The sequence below is a fragment of the Astyanax mexicanus genome, chromosome 13 (assembly GCF_023375975.1).
Source record: "Astyanax mexicanus isolate ESR-SI-001 chromosome 13, AstMex3_surface, whole genome shotgun sequence".
Lineage (NCBI taxonomy): Eukaryota > Metazoa > Chordata > Actinopteri > Characiformes > Acestrorhamphidae > Astyanax > Astyanax mexicanus.
In genome coordinates this window covers 42630168-42649982 of record NC_064420.1, presented here as the reverse complement: position 1 = coordinate 42649982, position 19815 = coordinate 42630168, and the positions used below count along the sequence as shown (strand labels likewise).

The 19815-nt window shown below is 35.7% G+C and overlaps 2 protein-coding genes across 5 annotated transcripts in view; one reads left to right on the top strand and one right to left on the bottom strand.

Annotated features, from left to right (window-relative positions):
• Positions 1 to 98: 98 nt before the first annotated feature.
• Positions 99 to 9345, bottom strand: dnajc22 (DnaJ (Hsp40) homolog, subfamily C, member 22). 4 transcript variants are annotated; one of them, XM_022676893.2, is made up of 5 exons: positions 9322 to 9345; positions 9133 to 9234; positions 7156 to 7734; positions 5071 to 5363; positions 99 to 675 (listed from the first exon to the last, which is right to left on the bottom strand). In XM_022676893.2, exons 3-5 carry the CDS (start codon positions 7697 to 7699, stop codon positions 493 to 495), a joined length of 1020 nt encoding a protein of 339 aa, XP_022532614.2. In that variant the 5' UTR covers positions 7700 to 7734; positions 9133 to 9234; positions 9322 to 9345; the 3' UTR covers positions 99 to 492. The 4 variants fall into 4 exon arrangements, with proteins under 4 accessions (XP_022532614.2, XP_007246812.3, XP_049342357.1 ...); XM_007246750.3 differs by having other exon boundaries at positions 9133 to 9190; positions 9322 to 9340; XM_049486400.1 differs by lacking the exon at positions 9133 to 9234.
• Positions 9346 to 11122: 1777 nt separating this feature from the next.
• lmbr1l (limb development membrane protein 1-like) overlaps positions 11123 to 19815 on the top strand; it is a 36921-nt gene continuing 28228 nt past the window's right edge. The window contains exon 1 of the mRNA XM_007246751.4: positions 11123 to 11587. Within this exon, the coding sequence (XP_007246813.1) occupies positions 11525 to 11587 (63 nt within the window). The 5' untranslated portion in view covers positions 11123 to 11524. The remainder of the gene's footprint in view (positions 11588 to 19815) is intronic.

Below are 19815 nucleotides of genomic sequence, written 5' to 3'. Positions count from 1 at the left end.
TGTTCTTTAGCTTATTTAATGTATTTTTGCATAGCATTGGTGATTTGTTTTTAGTCATGTTGTGTAAAATTATGCAGTTTAGCATAGAAACCCTCAGCTTCAACAGTTTTTTAAAGAATTTATTATTTATTGTGTTTTCATCTATTAGTGTTCTTTCACTATGAAACTCACATCCATTATGAAAATACAACATACACTCTGTATATGTAATCTGTATTTGTAATGCACAGCTTTAGAAGCTCACAAGTTTCCCCACTGCCCCCAAAGTGCTAGTTTTCCCCCACCTTCAAGACACATAATCAGAGGGATTTTTTTACTAATTCTTTTTTAAACCTACAAGTCTCCCTCTTTGTAAACCACAGACATGCTTAAGGCTTTTATTTTTCACTGCAGCTGGAATCCCCCTTTAGTTTTTTTTTTTTTAATCAAAGGCATGTTAGCCAACATGTATTCTGACCCAATACATATAGTGCTTCAATAATAATAATAAAATCACTTCCTTTTTCGTGGCCTATGTCTGTTCATAAGTGTCTCATATGCCTCCTGGATTTGAATGAACATCTGTTGTGCCTCGTCCTGCTGCTTGGGGTTGTGGTCTGGGTGCCATAATTTAACCAGATCCCTGTAGCTGGTGGTTATTTCCTCGAGTGTGGCCCCCTCAGAGACTGACAGCACCTGGAACAATGCAGAGAACAAAGTGTTCAGCACTCCAGTATTTTATTAGAGTGTGATGAACCAACTGAACATACCCAACGCTGACATGATGGAAGTCATGGAATAGCAGTATGATCATTATGAAAGTATGGCTCAGGTCTGGTGCTATCTGGCTAGAATTCTCAGTGCTCACACATATTCCACATATCCCTCCATGAGACAGGGATAAAGTCATGGGACGTGATAGTGGTTCCTGTCTCATGACATGTGGCATGTCAGTGTAATCTTAAATATATCTGTGTCATTCCACACCACGCACTCTATCTCTGACTGAACATAACCTGGAATCGAATCGATAAAATCATGGGACATGATAGTGGTTCCTGTCCCATGACATGTGGCATGTCAGTGTAATCTTAAATATATCTGTGTCATTCCACACCAACTCAGTTATGGCTTGTGTGATCACTACATATAAGCAAAATCAGTTTAATTTACTTCACTTTAATTTAAAAATGTAACGAAAAAATACACAAATAAAATATTTTTGAGAAGCATGAAAGTAGTTATAATCCTGTCCTATAATACTGTTTTATATAAAATATTATTCTTATTTTTTAACTTTTTGAACACTGTTAATATTTCAGCTCAGTTCAGACAGCTGATTCTCTAAAAAGATAAAGTTAAAATATGTATGATGCAGTTTAGATTCTGATGGAAAAAAAAAACTTTAAACATATTCATACATTTGTTACTAAAAAGCTGAAGCACAGCTTTAAAAGTTTGCATAGCTGAATTAATTACATAAATTAAATAAATCATGTTCAGTACAGGTTGTATGTCAGTTATGGTGAGGTATGGAATGACCCATATCTATTTCTGGTGTCTAGACATAAGCTTTTGTCTCTTATATTTTTTTATCTTATGAAAATGGTCTTATATGGTGTTTGAACTCTTCTGGAACTATGGACCGGTGGAAATGGGCAATATACACATTTTTGGAATTCCATTGAACCTGAAGGCTCAGTATTCTTCTGGTGTAATTGACTTGAAAATAATCTGTCCAGCATTAACATTCCATACATTCCAAACTCCAGCACCTGGTATGGGCAGTTGTGTGTCTTTTCTGTAAATTCGTATTTGCTGTTGGTAAAATGATAAAAGAAAATGGTACTGAGACAAAAATAGGTCTGACTTGTTAAGATATGAACTGTAGGTGCAGTTTCTTCATAATTCGATTTGTAACTAGTTCCATGAGATAAAGTCAATGACCCAAGACTTTTTTTCAGGTTTTAACTGTTTACTAAACCAAAATGCTCAGATTACAAAGTACCGGGAGGTTCTGTCCATTTTAGTTCCATGTAGTCACAGTCAAAGACTGTTGTATTATGACCCTCTAGTGGCTAATGCAACTGCATGCCTCAGCAGATTGATGTTACGCATAAATTACCATTACTAAAAAATCAACAATCATTCTTATTAAATATTCAAATAAACATTAAACATTACAACATCTTATTTATTATTTAATGATTTCCATAATGGCTCTAACGTGGATTTCCAAAGACAAGACCAGCAATATTATTATTTTTTCCAGTAATTTGTGCTGCATTATCCTACTGTGTCGCAAACATCAACAAACCTTAAGCACCTATTTCCCCATCACTGGTTGACTGATTGTCTCTTTTTGGAACTCTTTTGGTAGCTACTGCATATCAGGAACAGCTCACAGGACCTGTTGGAAGTTTTGGAGTTGTTCTAATCCATTCATCTAGCCCGATCTAGCCATTACACTTCAATCCTCATTAAAGTGGCTCAGATTCTTATGCTTGCCCATTTTTTAACTGCTCTTAACACATCAACTTCAAGAACATCAATAAATGACTGTTCCCTTGCTGCCTAATATATGACAGATGCCACTGTAGATGAATATAATCAGTGTTATTTACTTCACATCACTGAGGAAGCCAGTAGGTAGTCAGATTTCCTCAGTACTCTTGTTTCTGAATGGAATGGCGGATGGTATCTCAGTGTTTTAAAGATTTTAAAGATCAAGGATCAGACAGGGTTAGAGAACTGGCTCAAGAGCATCCAAACTAAGCCTCCAGTTTTTTTTTTTTACTTAGAAGTGGTTTTGGAATGTGAAGCATGTTACTATCAGTTATATCAAGTTACACTGTATACTGTAGTTTAAGCCAAAAATAGGCCAGGTAAGTTTCAGTAAAGTTATTTTTGTGAATATGTTTTAACCCTTGTGTGGTGTTCAGGTCTGTGGGCCCCGTTTTATTTTTCATCAAATGATACTAAAAAAATATTTTTCTAACTCAAACTCATTGGCATTGGCTCATTTTTTGTGAAAAACATATATCAAAACACATTTTCGATAAACACACACTGTACAACATCCCCCCCCCCCCCCCCCCTACACATTTATATTACATACAGTATGTTTGGCCAAGGGTTAATAAACATTGCTTCATTTGTAAATTTAAAACTAAACAAATTTTCTACTCATATCTTGAGTTTAATTCATTTTCTTTTACATTTTATTAAAAAAGTAATAAAAAAAAGAGTAGCACTTTTTGAAAGAAATGTAACATAAGAAAGGTAAAGGGCAAATATTAACCATGTAAGCTGTTTATATTGCTTGCAATTTAGGTGAAGCAAGCATGTGTAAAGCATTTTAATGTAAAATTGCTTAATTTGAAACAAAGTAAACAAGTAACAAAAATATGAACACCACATAAGGGTTAAGGTCATTTTTAGGTACTTTGTGTAATTCATAGCTTTGTTACAAAGCCAAGGTCCAGATATAAAGCACGTTGCTTGTGTCACGGCTGCCACAGCAGTAGAGAGCGGACGCTAACGCAAGTAACATTTATTTAAAACAGAAAACAAACAAACAGTAAACCATAAACAAGAACACTGGTACAAACAGGAACATAAACGCAAGCAGAGCAGACATAAACAGGACTCTTTGTTAGTGACCTATTGGTTAATCAAATTAAACACTCTAATGAGCCTAAAAAAACATTTTAAACTGAACTCTACTCCAGATGATGCGTTTTCCACCACTTTCTTAATGCAAAATGCGTCCTATTCACATTGCGCATGTGCAGAGAACTGTGGGTAAACAAGGACCTAAAAGCAAACATACGTCGTGTCCTTGAAATTTCTCCAAGTGTTGGCTGCATTTCTTGGCTGCTCTCAAATGGTCCTTTATTTTGGAACAGCCTTCTATGATGTAGCTGCTAAGAAATGTGGCCTATCTTTTAGTTTTGGAATGCAATCTTTTTACTGCATTGGTTTTAGCATTTAAGGGCCCAAAGCATTTAGCATTTAAGGGTCTGAGAACACTGTTGAACACTGACAATATTGAGATTTAATCCAGACTGAATCCTTTATAAATTAGGAGAGCCAATCAGAGCAGAGTTTATTTTCAGTATATTCATTTTAAAGCCACAGAAACTGATTAAGCATACGTATTCTTGGGGATAAATAAAGACTGGAAATGTATCATGTTAAAGTTAATAATGACAGATTCCATCAGATACTTCAAACTAAGTACAACTTATTAAGGGAATTAATTTAACTGTACTGTGTTAATTTATGTTTACATTAGTCGAACAACGCGTTTTACATCTGGACCTTAACTCCAGGATACAGTGCTGGACTCTGTGATATCTGGAAGGTTTTATGCTATTTGGTTAATCAAATACATTAACTGCTCCTTCAACATCCAGAAAGAACAAAACCCAGGACTGGAATCTGGAATAAGGGTTTTGATTTTAAAACATTACCAGAATTACCAGAATGGTATAGAAAATGTGAAAAAACATTTAGGTAAATCTGCTCATGTCAAAATATAATGAAAAAAAGTCATAAAACTGGCTTTTTCCTGATCTTTATTTTTAAATCAGTATTTTTTTCTGAATACAAATCAAACAGGTCATGTCATCCAAACCTTTAGTTTCGTTATGTTTGTCTAGTTTCTATATCTATATATCTATTTTCAAACATGCAGAATTTGGGTTGATTCCTGTTACTGATCTGGAATTATTAAGTGAAGTAGAGAGAAAACAGGCAGCTTCTCCAAGTGTCCTGTAGGAGATTTCAAAGCCCTCAATTTTTCAGAGTGTAAATAAGTTATTTTACTGCAGAAAAAAGGGTTTTGTATCACCTACACCTGTAGCCTGTATATGGAACAAGGCATTTTAAGGGGTTAATTGCTAAAAAAAAAAGTGTCTAAAAGTGTGTACAGATCCAACTCCACTTGTATTGGTGACCCAATACGTTTGTCAATTCAGTGGAAAAAAACTTACTGAGGGTTTTAAATCTACAAAAAAAAAAAAAAAATCTAGCATCCATTGTGCATAAACTACAGATTTGTTCAGTGTTTCTGCTGTCATTGCTCACCTTCAGGGCATCCATCTCTCTTTTGCTGTACTCATTCAGAAGTATTTCCAGCACCTTCCTCCAGCTCTCCTCGTAGTAACTCCCACCTGTCAGAGCGCACAGGATCTGATACGGCAGCAACAGGACATACTCCAGGGCCCCCCTGAGCCAGGGGAAGAACCAAAACATCTCGAGGATCGCTGCCAAGCAATCTGAAATGTAGTAAAGTGTAGCCGTGGTGTTGTGAAAGACGGCGTATCCCAGAGGAGCTGAGAACGCCAACACGGCCAGGCTCAGGCGAAAAAGACGAGGCCCTAGAGAACAGAGGAGTGAAACATATTGGCAGAAGCATCAACAATGACATAATATCATTACTCACTTTAAGTAGGGCATAATTACTCTGATCCATACGTTTCTAGGGAAGTCATTTGCATTAGATATGCCAAAACAGAGAAAACAGCACAAATAGCCCATTATTGTGAATGAGCTGGTACGTCCGCTTTGTTTGTCGATGTAGATTTTTTAAATATTAAAAGTTCAGTAATTACAGTCTTCTTTGTACACCCTTCTTAAAAGGGGGTCATTGCATCATTATGCTACTATTTGCATATATTAGTGAAATAAAATTCTTAAAAATCTTAAAACGTCAAGTTAAATATTGACTTAAGAAGAGATTTGTGAATTGTGTGGCTTGATTTCACATTCCTTTGAAAGCTTTCATGTTTAAGATGCAGGAAGCATTAAGGTCATACATCTGTAGGTGTTGCTACCAGGTTTTAATAGTATTTCTAGCTGTTCTATAAGCAATTCTCATAGAACGGGTCTCCCAGCCCTCCTGTTCCTGTTAATTATAAAGTTTTTATAAAGCTTTGTAATCTGAACCCCTTTGCCTTTCCTAATCATAATTGTGAGCATTTTATATCCCTAACAAGCTAATTCAAGTCTGACGCCCTTAAACACATATCCAGATAGAAAAATGTAGATTTTATTCTCTCTGTTTTAAAAAACAGTACTGTCTATAGCGGGATGAAACGCTTGCATGAGCATGTTAAAGAAGAGAACACAGAGGTTTAATATAAAATTACTACTCTATACTTTTCTCCAAGTAGTGTACAGTACAAGTCACATATATGCATGTAGATTATGTCATTTTATGATATGAAATATTGAGTTCACTATATAGTGAGTAAGGATGTATTTAAAATAGAGCCATATTTAAAATATACTTGCATTGTGCAATTCCGCTTTGGAGAATGATTTCAAAAATGCTGTTTTTTTGTGGATAGAAGGCCGAACAGACACAGACAAATTTAAAACTCTTCAAAAATATGTGGACAGAGGCTTAGAGCTGAAATCTCCAGGGATAAACAAATTCCCCCGCATCCACCCTGCTTCTCTCTTTCACTCTACAACTGTACTGAACACAAATAATGCAATATTATACCTTAGTTAATTCCGACCCTGCAATGTAATTGGCTGCGTGGCGCTTTATGAGTGCCGCTATCAGCTGGTAATGCACTGTAACCGAATCTCTACATGTATTACTCTGCCACATACAGGTAACCTAGCAACGATGCAGCGCTTACAAGCCAAACAGCAGAGCTACAAACAGAGCAGCAATGGAACTATTTTATCTCGCAGAGATTTAATAACCAAACAGATTGTATTATCTTGTCCTCTTAACTATTTTAATCTTTTAATAAACAGTGATAATGGAACTGTGGAATAATCGCAAAAAATACACTCGAGGTTCGTGCTAAAACGTGTAATATTGGCACTGCTGTGCTGCTTGTGTATTATTGAAATATAGCTCAAAAAGTTGGCAAAAAAGTTTTACAGAAACAAACATTTTGACCAGAGGTGCCCAAACTTAATGAAATATAAAAGGAAGTAAAAAAAAAACTCATGTAAATTATAATTTTATGACATCTACCTGATATCATAATTCAGCTTTTGACTTTTGGTGTTAGATTCCTAGAAAACGATCAAGCCTAGTCCTTAACCTTTTCTTTAAATGGGAATTCTCCTTACTGTCCAAGACTATAGGCTTACCCCCTACCCCTTTAGTTATATTGTTATATATATGTATATATGTGTGCAACTGACCCATAGGCTCAGGCTGGCCTCCAGAACGTTGCTTAGCCTTGAATCTTCTGTTCTTGGCTGCTGTCACACTGGCTGCTATACTGATGGGCAGAGGGGAGAGCGTGCTGCCGTAGAATATGGATGATGTTATGATGCAGGTAGTGAGGGTCTTCTGGAGGTCAGATGTCTGCTGGCCGACGCAGGACACCAGATGGATGCCCGCCCCCACGCTCAGCGGGAGCACAATCAGATAGAAGAAGCTCAGAGATTGGAGACTGATCAGAGCCACTGAGCCAAAGTAGATACCCACACAGATCTGACCAGCAAAGCGAAATAAGCCCACCGGTGGGGCAGTGGTGGAGGAACGTTTGACTTCTTCAGGCTTCTTCTTGGCTTCACTGACGTAGGCCGGGAGACGGAAGAACTCTCGCATCCAGCCGACCCCAAAGCCTCCCAGAGTGAGCATCCACAGGAGAGCATGGCTATCTCTTCTGAGGTACAGGTGATGAAGACCCATAGGGCCTCCTACTGCCCACAGGGCATAGGCTACTATTAGTTTGGCCATGGGAACATGATGTGTTTCAAGTGAGGAAAATATATCTGCAGGCAAACAAAATAACATGATGTAAGAAAACGAAACAATGTCATATAAAACTATATTCTGTTATATTTGGTGGATAATCAGGTTTTATTATGTTTTTCTCCTATAAAAGACCCATTCATTTTTTTGTACATGAGCCCATCTACTGTACTTAACTTGACCAATACAAACTGTTTTAGATATACTATCTCAGTTTTTTTAATCCCCATCCCCATTTCATCTAATTCATCCCAATTTGCTATTTGTCTGATATTTCTCTTCTTCCCTTGTTGCTTCTGTTCAATCCGAGCTAACACAAAACATTATAAGAACGTTTAGAAATGTTTTTAAAAGGTTAAGTGAAGGTTAGACTGTAATATTACAGAAATAGTGTTCCAGAAACATTCTGAAAGCATGTAACATAATAATGGTTTCAATCACAATGTTGTTAACAATATCAAATATATCTAATATATCAATATCAAAGCATTAAAAGTAACATTCCCAAAACTAAAAATGAAAACTGATACAATTGATATTGCAGTGTCATTATAGGAACATTTAAAAATATTATATAGAAATGTTCCAGAAAACATCCAGAAAACTTTTAAACTGTCCAAAAATTTCATGTTCTCCCTCAGTGTACTGTAGCTAACTGAGCTCCATTTATCAATTTGTCATGTTTATTCACTCATTCATTTTGAGTTTAATTTGCCCAAAGCATCTCCAAAATGTTTAGTAGCTTTTTTATGTGAGATGGCAAAAGTCATGAGATATGACAGTAAGCCTATGTCCCATGACATTTGGCATGTCAATTCATAGTATAGTGCCACAAAGGATTCCACTATTGTTATGAGTAAAAGTACCCCTATATAGCTCCCTATATGTTTAGCACTATACAGCTGAGTGGTTAAAACATGTCATATTTACTCCATAAACACCACATTTACCCACTTATGCCTAAGGCAAAATGGTCTAAAAACAAATCAAAAGATTCTACATCAACCATAGGGTTACGCTGCATCTTAATTAGATGCAGGTCTCAAAACAAATTACAATAAAGAGAAAAATAGAAATATACAATAAAAATAAACTTTGTTAAAATATGTTTTTAAAGATCAGCTTTAGTGTCATAGTTGAAATTAATCACATACTGTCAATCAGCCAGTCACTTTTTTCCCTACATTGCCTAAGGAAAAATATTTGAACTTAAATGCATATTTGAAATTAAATGCATATCAGGCCAAAAGTAACATAAGAGAACACTAAGTAGAACTGCACGCTAAGCCTCAGGCCTATCTAATAAGGCCTATATAACCTTGATATCAGCCACACTGCCATAAAACTAGCTTCTTTTAGGTGAGATTACGTCCAAATAAGTCGAGACAATAAATTCTGATAATGAAGACACGTCTTACCTATGACCGGAGCAGTGATTGACGACTAGCACCACAATCAGTAGTACTTTACCTGTACCTGGAAATTAACAGTGCAGTGAAGCACACATCACGCTATCAAACCTGTATGAGACATATTCCAATAAAAAAGCACAAAATACAGAGAAAAGTATGCTGAATTTCCTCCAGGAATCACAACCATTAACTCACATGCAGTGGAGCTCTTCCGTATTAACGTCACTGTGGACTTTGGACTCTGAACTTTGGAAGATGACAGTGATAGTGACATTGTTGGACTCATTATAATGTTAACTTACCTGACCCTGCCTGATCAAACATGCAAAGGCTGCTGAGGAAGAACATCTGACCTTTAAAACAGGTCATACAGTATATTTAGCCTACATGCAGGATTAAACTCCAGGTTTAAATCAATGTGTTAATTATTTTATAGCATCATGTACATCACTACATAGATTTTTTTGGGGGGGTGTACTCTTCCCTGGTTCTGTGCCACCTCAAGCCTGGATCCAAGCCCCCTGGTAGTCAGAAGCCTTTGGGCAGTGGCCCCACTGACCCTGTCGATAACTCCCCAAGACTCCCTGAGGCTGTCTGCCTTCCATGGTCTCAGAGGATCCCAACAGTGCACCATGTTCTCAGTGAAGAGCAAAAAAAAAAAAAAAAGAGCAGCTCACTATAACAACCTGAGGCAGAAGTTCAACAGCATCTCATGCTTTCTGAGGCTGTTTGAAAAGAACATCACAAGAACTGAAAGAACTGTGCGCTGGATTGCTCTCAGCGTGTATTTCTCTCTGCTGTATCACTATCACTAATGCTGTATTTGTATAGCACCTGTCAATAACCCAAATCAATTGCAAGGGATAAGAATACAAACACAAAGAAACACTTTATGTAACTTTAGAAAAATCTTTAAAAAACAAATAACAATCTTATTTAGCATAAGAAAAATATCTTTGTTTCCAGTACCTCTGATTTTTATGTTGTGATTGTGTGCGTGCCTGATCATTTTAATGAAATATGGTAAAACATTATATGAACATAGAGTATGCAAAGCCAATATTAGTGAAAAATGGAAAAAGATATGGGAAGATGTCCATTTTTAAATAGAATTCTTTTGATAAATGTAGCTTTGTAGTAAAGGTGGAATTTAACGACTGGGCCTAAAATTCCAAGAATATATAACATTAAATGTTGTTTCAACATTGTTTCAAAGTTAAAATTTCAACGTTTGCACAACCATTTAACAATAAATGTTGTTTTAACAGACATATTTTCAATTATATTTAAACCACATTTCAATGTTGAAGGTCGATTGTGTGCCAGCTAGGCATCTTCATATCCATCTGTGTCTTTCTTTATAGGATCATGATGGGTCCAGAGCCTTCCTGGGTTTAAATAAAAGCAAGGCAGGAATGCATCTGTAATTCTGTAATTTAAAATCTATTTTTTTATATAATCTTCCTAAAATAATTTGGCAAAAAATGACTCAAGTTATTAATTTATTTATAGAAAGGTGTCAATATTTATTTATTTCACCTTTTTAAACACTTTCTTAACATCTGCATGGCACTCCATTAGTTTTCTATTTATTCTTTTGTTAAATACATATAACAAACCTTTTGTTTTATTAATCCACTGTTCCCTCAGCTGAACCTAGTAGTTCATTTTATTCAATATTATTATTTTTTAATTAGTCATAAATCATTTATTTAGTCATAACAAAAATAGTAGTTATTGGAAATGATTTGAAATCTAAAAAAATAAGTTTTAAATAGTAAAGGCACAGTGTTTATATTATATTATATTATATTATATTCAAATAACTAATGAAACTATTTTGCTTAATATTTGAATACTATTAATACTACTACCATCATATCAGCTGCATGCTCAAACAGCATGGGCACCTCGTGTTTGCAAAGTCCCCGCCCACCTCCGTTTTTAAATGTTTGGCCACGCCCCCACCCCCAACCAATCCCAACCCTCCCCCACACACGGCGGAGTATGGGAGCGAACATAAACATGTTAACAGTGAGTTAGTGAGCGCTGGTCTCCTGCAGGCTCGGGTTTAGCCGGGTTTAGTGTAGTTTAGTGAGTTAGTGCTGGTGTGGAGGGTATTATAGATATTACAGGCGTTTGTTTGGAGGTATTGTAGCCTGGCTGGGTGAGGAGATACTGTACTTTTCACGCTGTTTTTTTGGGCTGGAGCAGAAGCAGAGCTGGAGCTGGAGCTGGGGGGGTTGTTGGTTTATAACGCTGGAGAGAGACTTTCTCTGCTGGAGCTGCAAACAGCACAAGTTTCCTTTACTCGTGTTTTTTACTCGAGTTAGTGATTATAACCGGCTGTAACTACAGAGAACTCACACAGCCGTGCCTCGAGCGATGGTTCTGAAGGATGGAAACAGACGACGTGTCGCTTAGAGAGCAGCTCTTCCACGACAAGGTCCGAGAGATCCTGGTAAGTTGGCTGTTATTCTTTTTTTCAAGGTGATGTTTACCCTGTTATGATGAGTTTCTTTGTTTTAATCAAATTGAAAACGATGGTTGATCACAAGCTATTAAACCAAGCTGAACTGCTTGAATTTTCGCACCAGGAGTAAAGGCATAAAGTTATCCAAAAGCATTGTGTAAGACTGGTGGAGGAGAACATGCCAAGATATATGAGAACTTTGATTAAAAAACAGGGTTATTCCACCAGATATTGATTTCTGAACTCTTAAAACTTTCTGAATAGAAATGTATACCTATACAATTTAATAGAAAAAAAAAATGTTATAATATATAGGATTATATAATAATATTTGTTGTCTATTGTGTTTATTTGTATGTTCAAATAAACCAATCTCAAGTTCACACACACACATTTGTATCCAAGTAAATATATATATATATATATATATATATATATATATATATATATATATATATATATATATATATATATATATATATATATATATGTATGTAAATAAAACAGTGTACAGTATTTTAGCTAAATCATGTATTTTAGCCGGTCATGTATTAAGTATCAAACATTCAAATGTTATATCATGTCCGTTTATTGTATGATAAGTCTGACAATGGTCTTACATAACTACTAGTTTTCTCTTTAAGAATTGGTGTCAAAAGTGGTTCACTAGATATCAGTGTTGTACTCACTCCTTGAATCCCTGGCTTTTTTTATTCAGTTTTACAAACCTTCATTTTTTTTCTTTGTCAATTTGCTAATATCACCTTGCTTACAGTATTGCAATATATTACGTTGTGTTGAATCGTAACCCTGTATTGTGAAAGTTTCTTGTCACCAAGGTCTTGCAATACACAGCCCTGCATTTAGAGTTTGTATTTAGAGAATTGTATTGTAAAATATGAAAATCACTGCCGCATAAATAGTTCTTTACAGGTTTCTTCCCTCTGGTACATTCTATATGTAAAGTAAAATGTAGAGTCTCCAGTATCCCATTTTAAATATCACATTAAAACAGATATTTGATTAATCAAATTAACATATATAATCGATTTGTATACCAGCCAGGCTCAGAGGTGTAACATTTACCATGATGCCAGGAGGATGCCTAATTGTTTGACAATATTTGTGAAGTGGGCAGAGGAGATTTAAAGGGTAAGGCTTCCTCAGTTAAAGTCACAATATTAATAGTTCAGATATAAATGACTAAGGCAGAAGTAAAACCAGCAGAAACCCTATAAGAGCAGAAGTAACATAGGCGTCTACTGGTGTAGAAACTGAATTGTTAGGCCCTTCTCTTTTTGAGGATCTTTTTGTTCTAATATAAAAGGCTGAAGCTTCAGACAGAAAGGTTTGAGCAGCAAAGCAGTCTACAGGAAGGACAAACAGAGCAGAAGGAAATTAACCCATCAGAGAAGTAGGCCTAATATGAAAATGTGATGAAAATGCTTCAAAATAAAACTAGCATAGCCTGCATCACACTGAGGAGATTGGATTAGATAGCTACTTCACATGACACATCTGCTGTACATAGATTGATTATTGATTTTTGCCTGCTGGTTGTAAATAATCTTAGTGATGAAATGGGGTTTGGGGGGTAGGGGTCATGGTAGGGGTAGGAATGGTGAACATTATAATGTTTTATCATATTGTGATGCTTTTTATCTGGATACACGTTTTTTTCTGATTGTATCCTAGATATAATTGGACAGTGACCACCTTGCATTTTATTTTGAAGAATTATTTATAATTCTTCAAATTAGTAATTAGTTCTGTTTAGTTGGCTTGAGTGCTAAAATATAAAGAATTCATGTTGTGGGAGAATTAATATGGTATAAACAACCAATTACCAGTTTCTTCTTTATGAAATACCATCCATCCAAACATCATGCCAATATCCACACTGTCTATCTACTGTCGCTGTCTATGTAGTGTCTGTCTGTTCTCCTGTTCTCTACTGTGTCTATCTACCATGTCTTTGTTTATTTTTCTATTTTATCTATCTACTGTGTCTATCTATCTATCTATCTCTTTGTCTATCTATCTACTGTATTTATCTTTTGTATCTACTGTATCTTTGTCTATCTATCCACTGTCTCTTTGTCTACTTATCTACTGTATCTTTGTCTATCTATCCACTGTATCTATCCACTGTCTCTTTGTCTATTTATCTACTATATATATCTTTCATATCTGTCTACTGTATCTTTGTATCTATACACTGTATCTATCTACTGTCTATTTGTCCATCCATCAACTGTATCTATCTACTGTGTCTGTCCACGGTCTCTTTGTCTATCTATCCACTGTATCTATCTACTGTATCTATCTACTCTCTCTCCTCTCTGTCTGTTGTCTATCTACTGTATCTATCTTGTGTCTCTCCATCTATCTTGTGTATCTGTCTCTCCATTCTCTATCTACTATATCTATCTACTCTTCTCCATACTTTACTTTACACTCTCATATCGCTATTACAGACAAGGTTCTTCTATGGCAGTGTGGTAAAAATATTGTATCTCAATCTGGTCTGGAAAATAATTTTAATATTTGAATACACCATTGCTCATTGCATGAACTGTCAAATATAACAATAACAAAATATCACCATAAAACAAAATATTGTCAGATTGCCCACCTGTAGTTTAAACATTTGCAAAGATTGTGCATGGACAATTCTTTTTCCTCATCTTTTGTACAGGATGGACACTCTAGTGAGATCTTAAAAGGTGATTGGAATTTGAATATCTGAGGCTTGTATGAATATAAATATGCAAATATAGCTGCCAGTTTGGCACCTGCTAGTATTGTAATGCCTCTTTTAGATTTATCATTGTACAACGCAAACTGAACTTCAGCCTCAGTGAACCTTACAACGAGGCACTTATGCCGACCTTTACACCGGCTGCGCTGGATTCTCACACTCAGCAGCTTTTACTGCACTGCAGACTGTATAACCTGTTACTGCCCATCAGGAACTAACCAGCACCTCTAATGAGAATCACAAATGAGGAGTGTAAGCAGTGTAATAATATTATAGGACAGATATTCATGGATTATGGGGGGAAACAGCTTGAAATATTATTAATATTGGCTATCATTGTCTGCAGCAGCACAGTGTAGGTGCCTGATCAGCTCCACAGATGATAACCTGTTGCCTTTAGGCCAGCTGTCAGAGCTAAACCCTGACCTGGCTTGTGTGGTTATGTAAAGCTGGATGAAACTGTTTGTTTTGATTAGGCCCCAGAGCATGCAGCAACATAACTCTGCACAGATTTCAGAGCCCCTGCCGCCGGGCAAACTGACGCACAGCCTGGAACATTTCTGTTTTTCCTACATACTTTTACAGGCATTTAGAAACATCTTATAATATGTATTACTCATCAACATGCAGATCTGTACTGGAAATTAATGCACACTACAAAAAAAAAACTTAGCAAGTGAAATGATCTAATTTCAAGGTAATAAAATAATATAATATTCTCTGATAACAATTTTCTCTTACCAAGCATTGTAAGTGTTGGATTATTTTGCTTATTTTAAGAAAAATGATTTTAATCAGTCTCGCTTAGAATTTTCACTTTATTTTAAGTTATTTGAAGTCAAAATAAGCACAAAAAGTCACCAGTCATGTTATTCTGCTTCTTGTATCCAAATTGAAAATAAATAAAATCAGGGATTACATCAAGGATTTTGAGATTTCTTATTTTAAGAAATATTACTAAGAAAAGTTTTCTCACCTCAGTGGCATTTTTTTCCTAAACATAAGCCTATATATCTCAGTTTTTTTTTGCAGTGCATAAACTTTGTTGTACACAGTTGAGCTGAAGGTGATGTCTAACTCATCCCATAGACATGGCTATTTGTGACTTACTGAGTGGCTAGTTGGAAGAGTCACTGTAAAGTCTTATAAATAATGCAAAATATATTTTTTTACATTACATTACATTTGGTGGACACTTTTATCCAAAGCAACTTGGTAATAATGATGTACATTTAGCAATAGAGGACATAGAATTTTAAGGCAAAAAACATTTTTGGCAGGGCCTAAAGAAGATCACCCTGATTAGTTATGGGCTTTAGAATAAACATGAGAAAGAGATATGTCAATCCTCCACATTAAACATATAAACATAGTTACAATATAAAAACAATAATACAGAACTAATGTTTCAACATCTACATTTTATTATGGTAGACAGCAATGTTTTCAGTCGGATGCTCGTTGCAGAAGCGGATTTCACAATGTAAAGGTAAACTTCTGAAGTCTGATTTATGGATTTTATGGTATTGTACGTTATAAGATTAAACTTGTCTTATTTTGTAAGCTTTTTTGGGCCAAAAATGAATGTAACAAACAAATTGGTCACAAAACAATAGATTTTAGAATATGAAGTACATGCGTATTAACTGCAAACATAAACAACTATACAAAAATATTAGTTTTTAAATATACGCAATATAACAGTAAATTGCCAAAAAGAAAAAAACTCCGCTATTATCATAGTGATTTGGATTTTTTAAATATTATTATTTTTTAATTATAACAATATTACTGTGTACAATACAATATGGCACATCCATAGTCATAACAACACACTTTCACACTTTCACTCAATCATACACTCGTACCTAATCTGCACTCCTGAGATTCCTACGTTTACATTCATTTTAAAACCTAATCCCTGAGCTGACTGACCACAGAAAACTTGACCAGATTCTAAAGTTCACAGGGCAGCTGGTGAAATCAATAACTCTGACTGGCTGTGTGGTAAAACAGGCCGAAACGCTGTTCAGACACGTCTAATTCATGTGCGGATGTTTTTGCCTCCAGACGAAACTTTCTATCAGTTCTATTACTCCACTTCTAAACATCTCAGTAAAATGACTGTGATTGATTTTTGTAGTTTTAATAAAGTAATACAGGAAGATACAGAGGATAATCAGGTACGAGGCTCTTTGATCAACTGTGCATGGAAAGAGCTTCATGACTTTCCACAGGGTCAGACTGACACGTGGTACTTCACTCTGAATAGTGTGCCCTGGTATACTCTGCTCCGAATACAGAACAACTTGTTCTATGTAGAGTAGTGTAGCTCAGTGATGTGGATCTGTGGATTCTGTTCTCTGTATTGTAATGGGATCTACTTTATAGTCAATTAGTAAAGATACTGTAAAATATTAGGGCTCTTAAAGTTATCAGTTTAAAAGTAGAAAAAAAGTCCTCCAAGTTCACCTAATTGCAGTCCTTTAAATTGTTTTTAAGACTCTATAATCTACTTTAAAAAAACTACATTAGAAATAACCCCAGAGGAAGGTAGGGTAAAATAACTTAATAACTCAATATCACAATATACTGTATATCTCATGTTGCTTTCCTTGTTTATGATTAATGATTTTTGCTCAGGGTCAATGATTGAGTTCTTTTGGCCCTATTTTAATGATCTATAGGCAACTTCATTTTAGAATGTGTCAGTGTGTCTTTGCTATCATAACAACCGGAAAAGTACACCATTTGTGGCTCAGAATGTGCAAAATGCATGTACTAATTCTTGCACTAAGCATGTGTGTGTTTTGTGTGTAACATGAAAAAAAAAACATTTCTTTAAAGAGTGTGGTGCACTCTGACTTTGGTGTATTTCTATTTTAACAGCACAGTGCTTCTGTGCTTCTCAGAGAAAGCTGATGCTGTGAAGGTGCATGAGCAGCTCATTTACAGGAACAGCTGTGTTTATTTTATTTACTATTCTGTTGATGTAAAAGTTGGGTTTGTGCACTGCTGCTTATCATTGTGGGTGTAACAAGTGGGGGTGTGAGCATGTTGGGCTTGTGTGTCACAAAGTGTTGCCAAGATGGCAATGAACGTCTGACGGTTGACATCTGTCTAGGTTGTTTTCAGTCAGTGGAGCACCTGTGTTTTCTATTGCCAAGATAGCAATACACCAGAAATGTACCTGAACACACCTCATTTCTGGATTGCCATGCCTATCGGTGTAGATGTATTCACAACAACACAGACGCAAGGCGTGATAATATACTGTTGGCAGGGTGTTAGTTAGGTCCCTTCATTTTGCAGATTGGACGTAACAAAGATTTGACTACTAGATTGACTACAAAGACTGTAGTATGTTTTAAAGGGACAATACATTAATACACATTGTTGTGAAATGATGATTTTTTTTTTGCAATGGTATTGTCACAACAACATTCTAATGACTGACTGCATTCGCATAAGGCAGCTATGTTAAAAGTTAGACTAAATTAATGGACTTCAAATCATTTTTAAAAGGCAGATATCTATAATTGGGCTGTCAAGATCCAACATTAAGTTGTTCTAAAATGGATTTTTTTTTCTTATCATAGGAAAATGATAAGAATTTGGCACATGGAACATGGAAGTTGCATCTACAGAACAAACACACAATAATGTTAATAGGCCACTTCCTATAAATGTACACATACCCAGCAAACATTAACACTGGAGTGCAGATTATTGCTTTTAGACTGTTTCCACTGCCTCGGAAAACATTTTAAACTACATCCTCCTCACTAGCCTGGGCCAACAATCTGGTAATGATGCTACCTTTGCCCAGAGCTTGCCTGTGTGAATGGCTAATCTAGCCCAACACGTGTTCACGCTGCAGTGCAGAGCTTTCTCAATGAGCCGCTCCACTGCTGTAATCCCATTGTGACCATATTAGCCAGCGAACATTCATTCCAGGTTGGCTCGTGTAGTGAAGATTTCTGAGTGTGAATGATTAAACCCTGAATAGAACATGAGAAGCTGCTTTCTGAAGCAGTTCAAGTGTTTAACCAGCACTTCTGTTTGGCAGGAAGCCTGGTGAACAGTGTTGATCTTGATTGGCTTACTTAACTTAACCATAACTGCTTTGTTTAAATTTTGACATCATTTCAATAATGGTTGACTGCCTGCGAACATTTTTACGCATGGACTGAAATTCTTTAAAATTGCAAATTAAATCTCTTACATTGTGGAAAACATTAATAGTAAAGAAAATATTTACTGTGCATTCACACCTACTGGCTTTAGAGCAACAGGTCAGTCATTTGCTATGAAACTATGTGGTTTGTACCGATGGTACGATGACAAGTTACAAAACAAGGTGACAAATGACCTCTATATTCAGCTCAACAACATTTTCAGACCAGTTTTAGACACAGTGTTCTAGGACCCTCAGCTTCTGCTCTCCAAACTTTTTGTTCTTACCTGCATTGTATTCCTATCCTCAACAGTAGTAGGGGTTGGACAAAATATTGACAAAGCGATATATCATTGTTTTTCTTTGCGATAAATAATTTATAAGTGGTTAAAAAATATATATAAAACATTAAAACTCCCAACAATTTGAGTTACTACTTTATTACTCCATGTGGTGGCAGTAATCAAAGAAATCGTGTAAACCTGAGGTAAAGAATATTGGTTGCTATATTCTCTAAATATGTGTTAAATCCATCATTTCTGGTATTTGCTTATTTAGGAGTATTTTATCCTCCTCAGTAACACAGATGCTGTGAAGTATCATAGAGAATGGTCTTGTAATACATTTTATAATGTGATATTATCATTATACGCTACCCATGATATTGTATCGTGAGATGCCCTGTGATTCCTATCCCTTTTTAACAGTGTAGTGCTAAACATGGCAGAGAGGATCATAAATGCCATTTTGAATTTCAATTAATTTAGAATTTACTTACTATATAGATTTATCCAATACTTATCTGAATCTGAATACACTCGAGTGTATTGTTGCAATTATACCACAGTTCTATTATCGCTGTTTATTAAAAGATTTTGAGTTAAAGAAGACAAGAAAATATGATGTGTCTGGATAATAAATCTCTGCGAGTTAAAATAGTTCTATTGCTGCTCTGCTTGTAGCTGCGCTGTTTGGCTTGTAAGCGCTGCATCGTTGCTAGGTTACCTGTATGTGGTGAAGTAATACATTGAGAGCTTTAGGTACAGTGCATTACCTGCTGATAATGGCACTTATAAAAGGCCTCTCAGCCAATCACATTGCAGCGTCGGAATTAACTGTGGTATAATATGTAATATACATGCAAATACATACATTATTTGGTAATGTTTTTTAATTTGGGGTGGGGGTGGTGTCAAACAAAGCAAATTACAGGACAGCCTATATAAAAGAAGTCATTTATATGTAACCATCTTATAGAAAGGATATAAAATGGTCATG

Bases quoted from the DNA above. Each gene is read 5' to 3' on its own strand.
- dnajc22 (XM_022676893.2), bottom strand. From the start codon at position 7,699: ATGGCCAAACTAATAGTAGCCTATGCCCTGTGGGCAGTAGGAGGCCCT. The intron at 5,364-7,155 runs GTCAGTTGCACA...TCTGTTCTCTAG, and splicing joins AGGCCAGCCTGAGCCTATGG to GGCCTCGTCTTTTTCGCCTG. The intron at 676-5,070 runs GTGAGCAATGAC...GCATTGTTCCAG, and splicing joins GAGAGATGGATGCCCTGAAG to GTGCTGTCAGTCTCTGAGGG.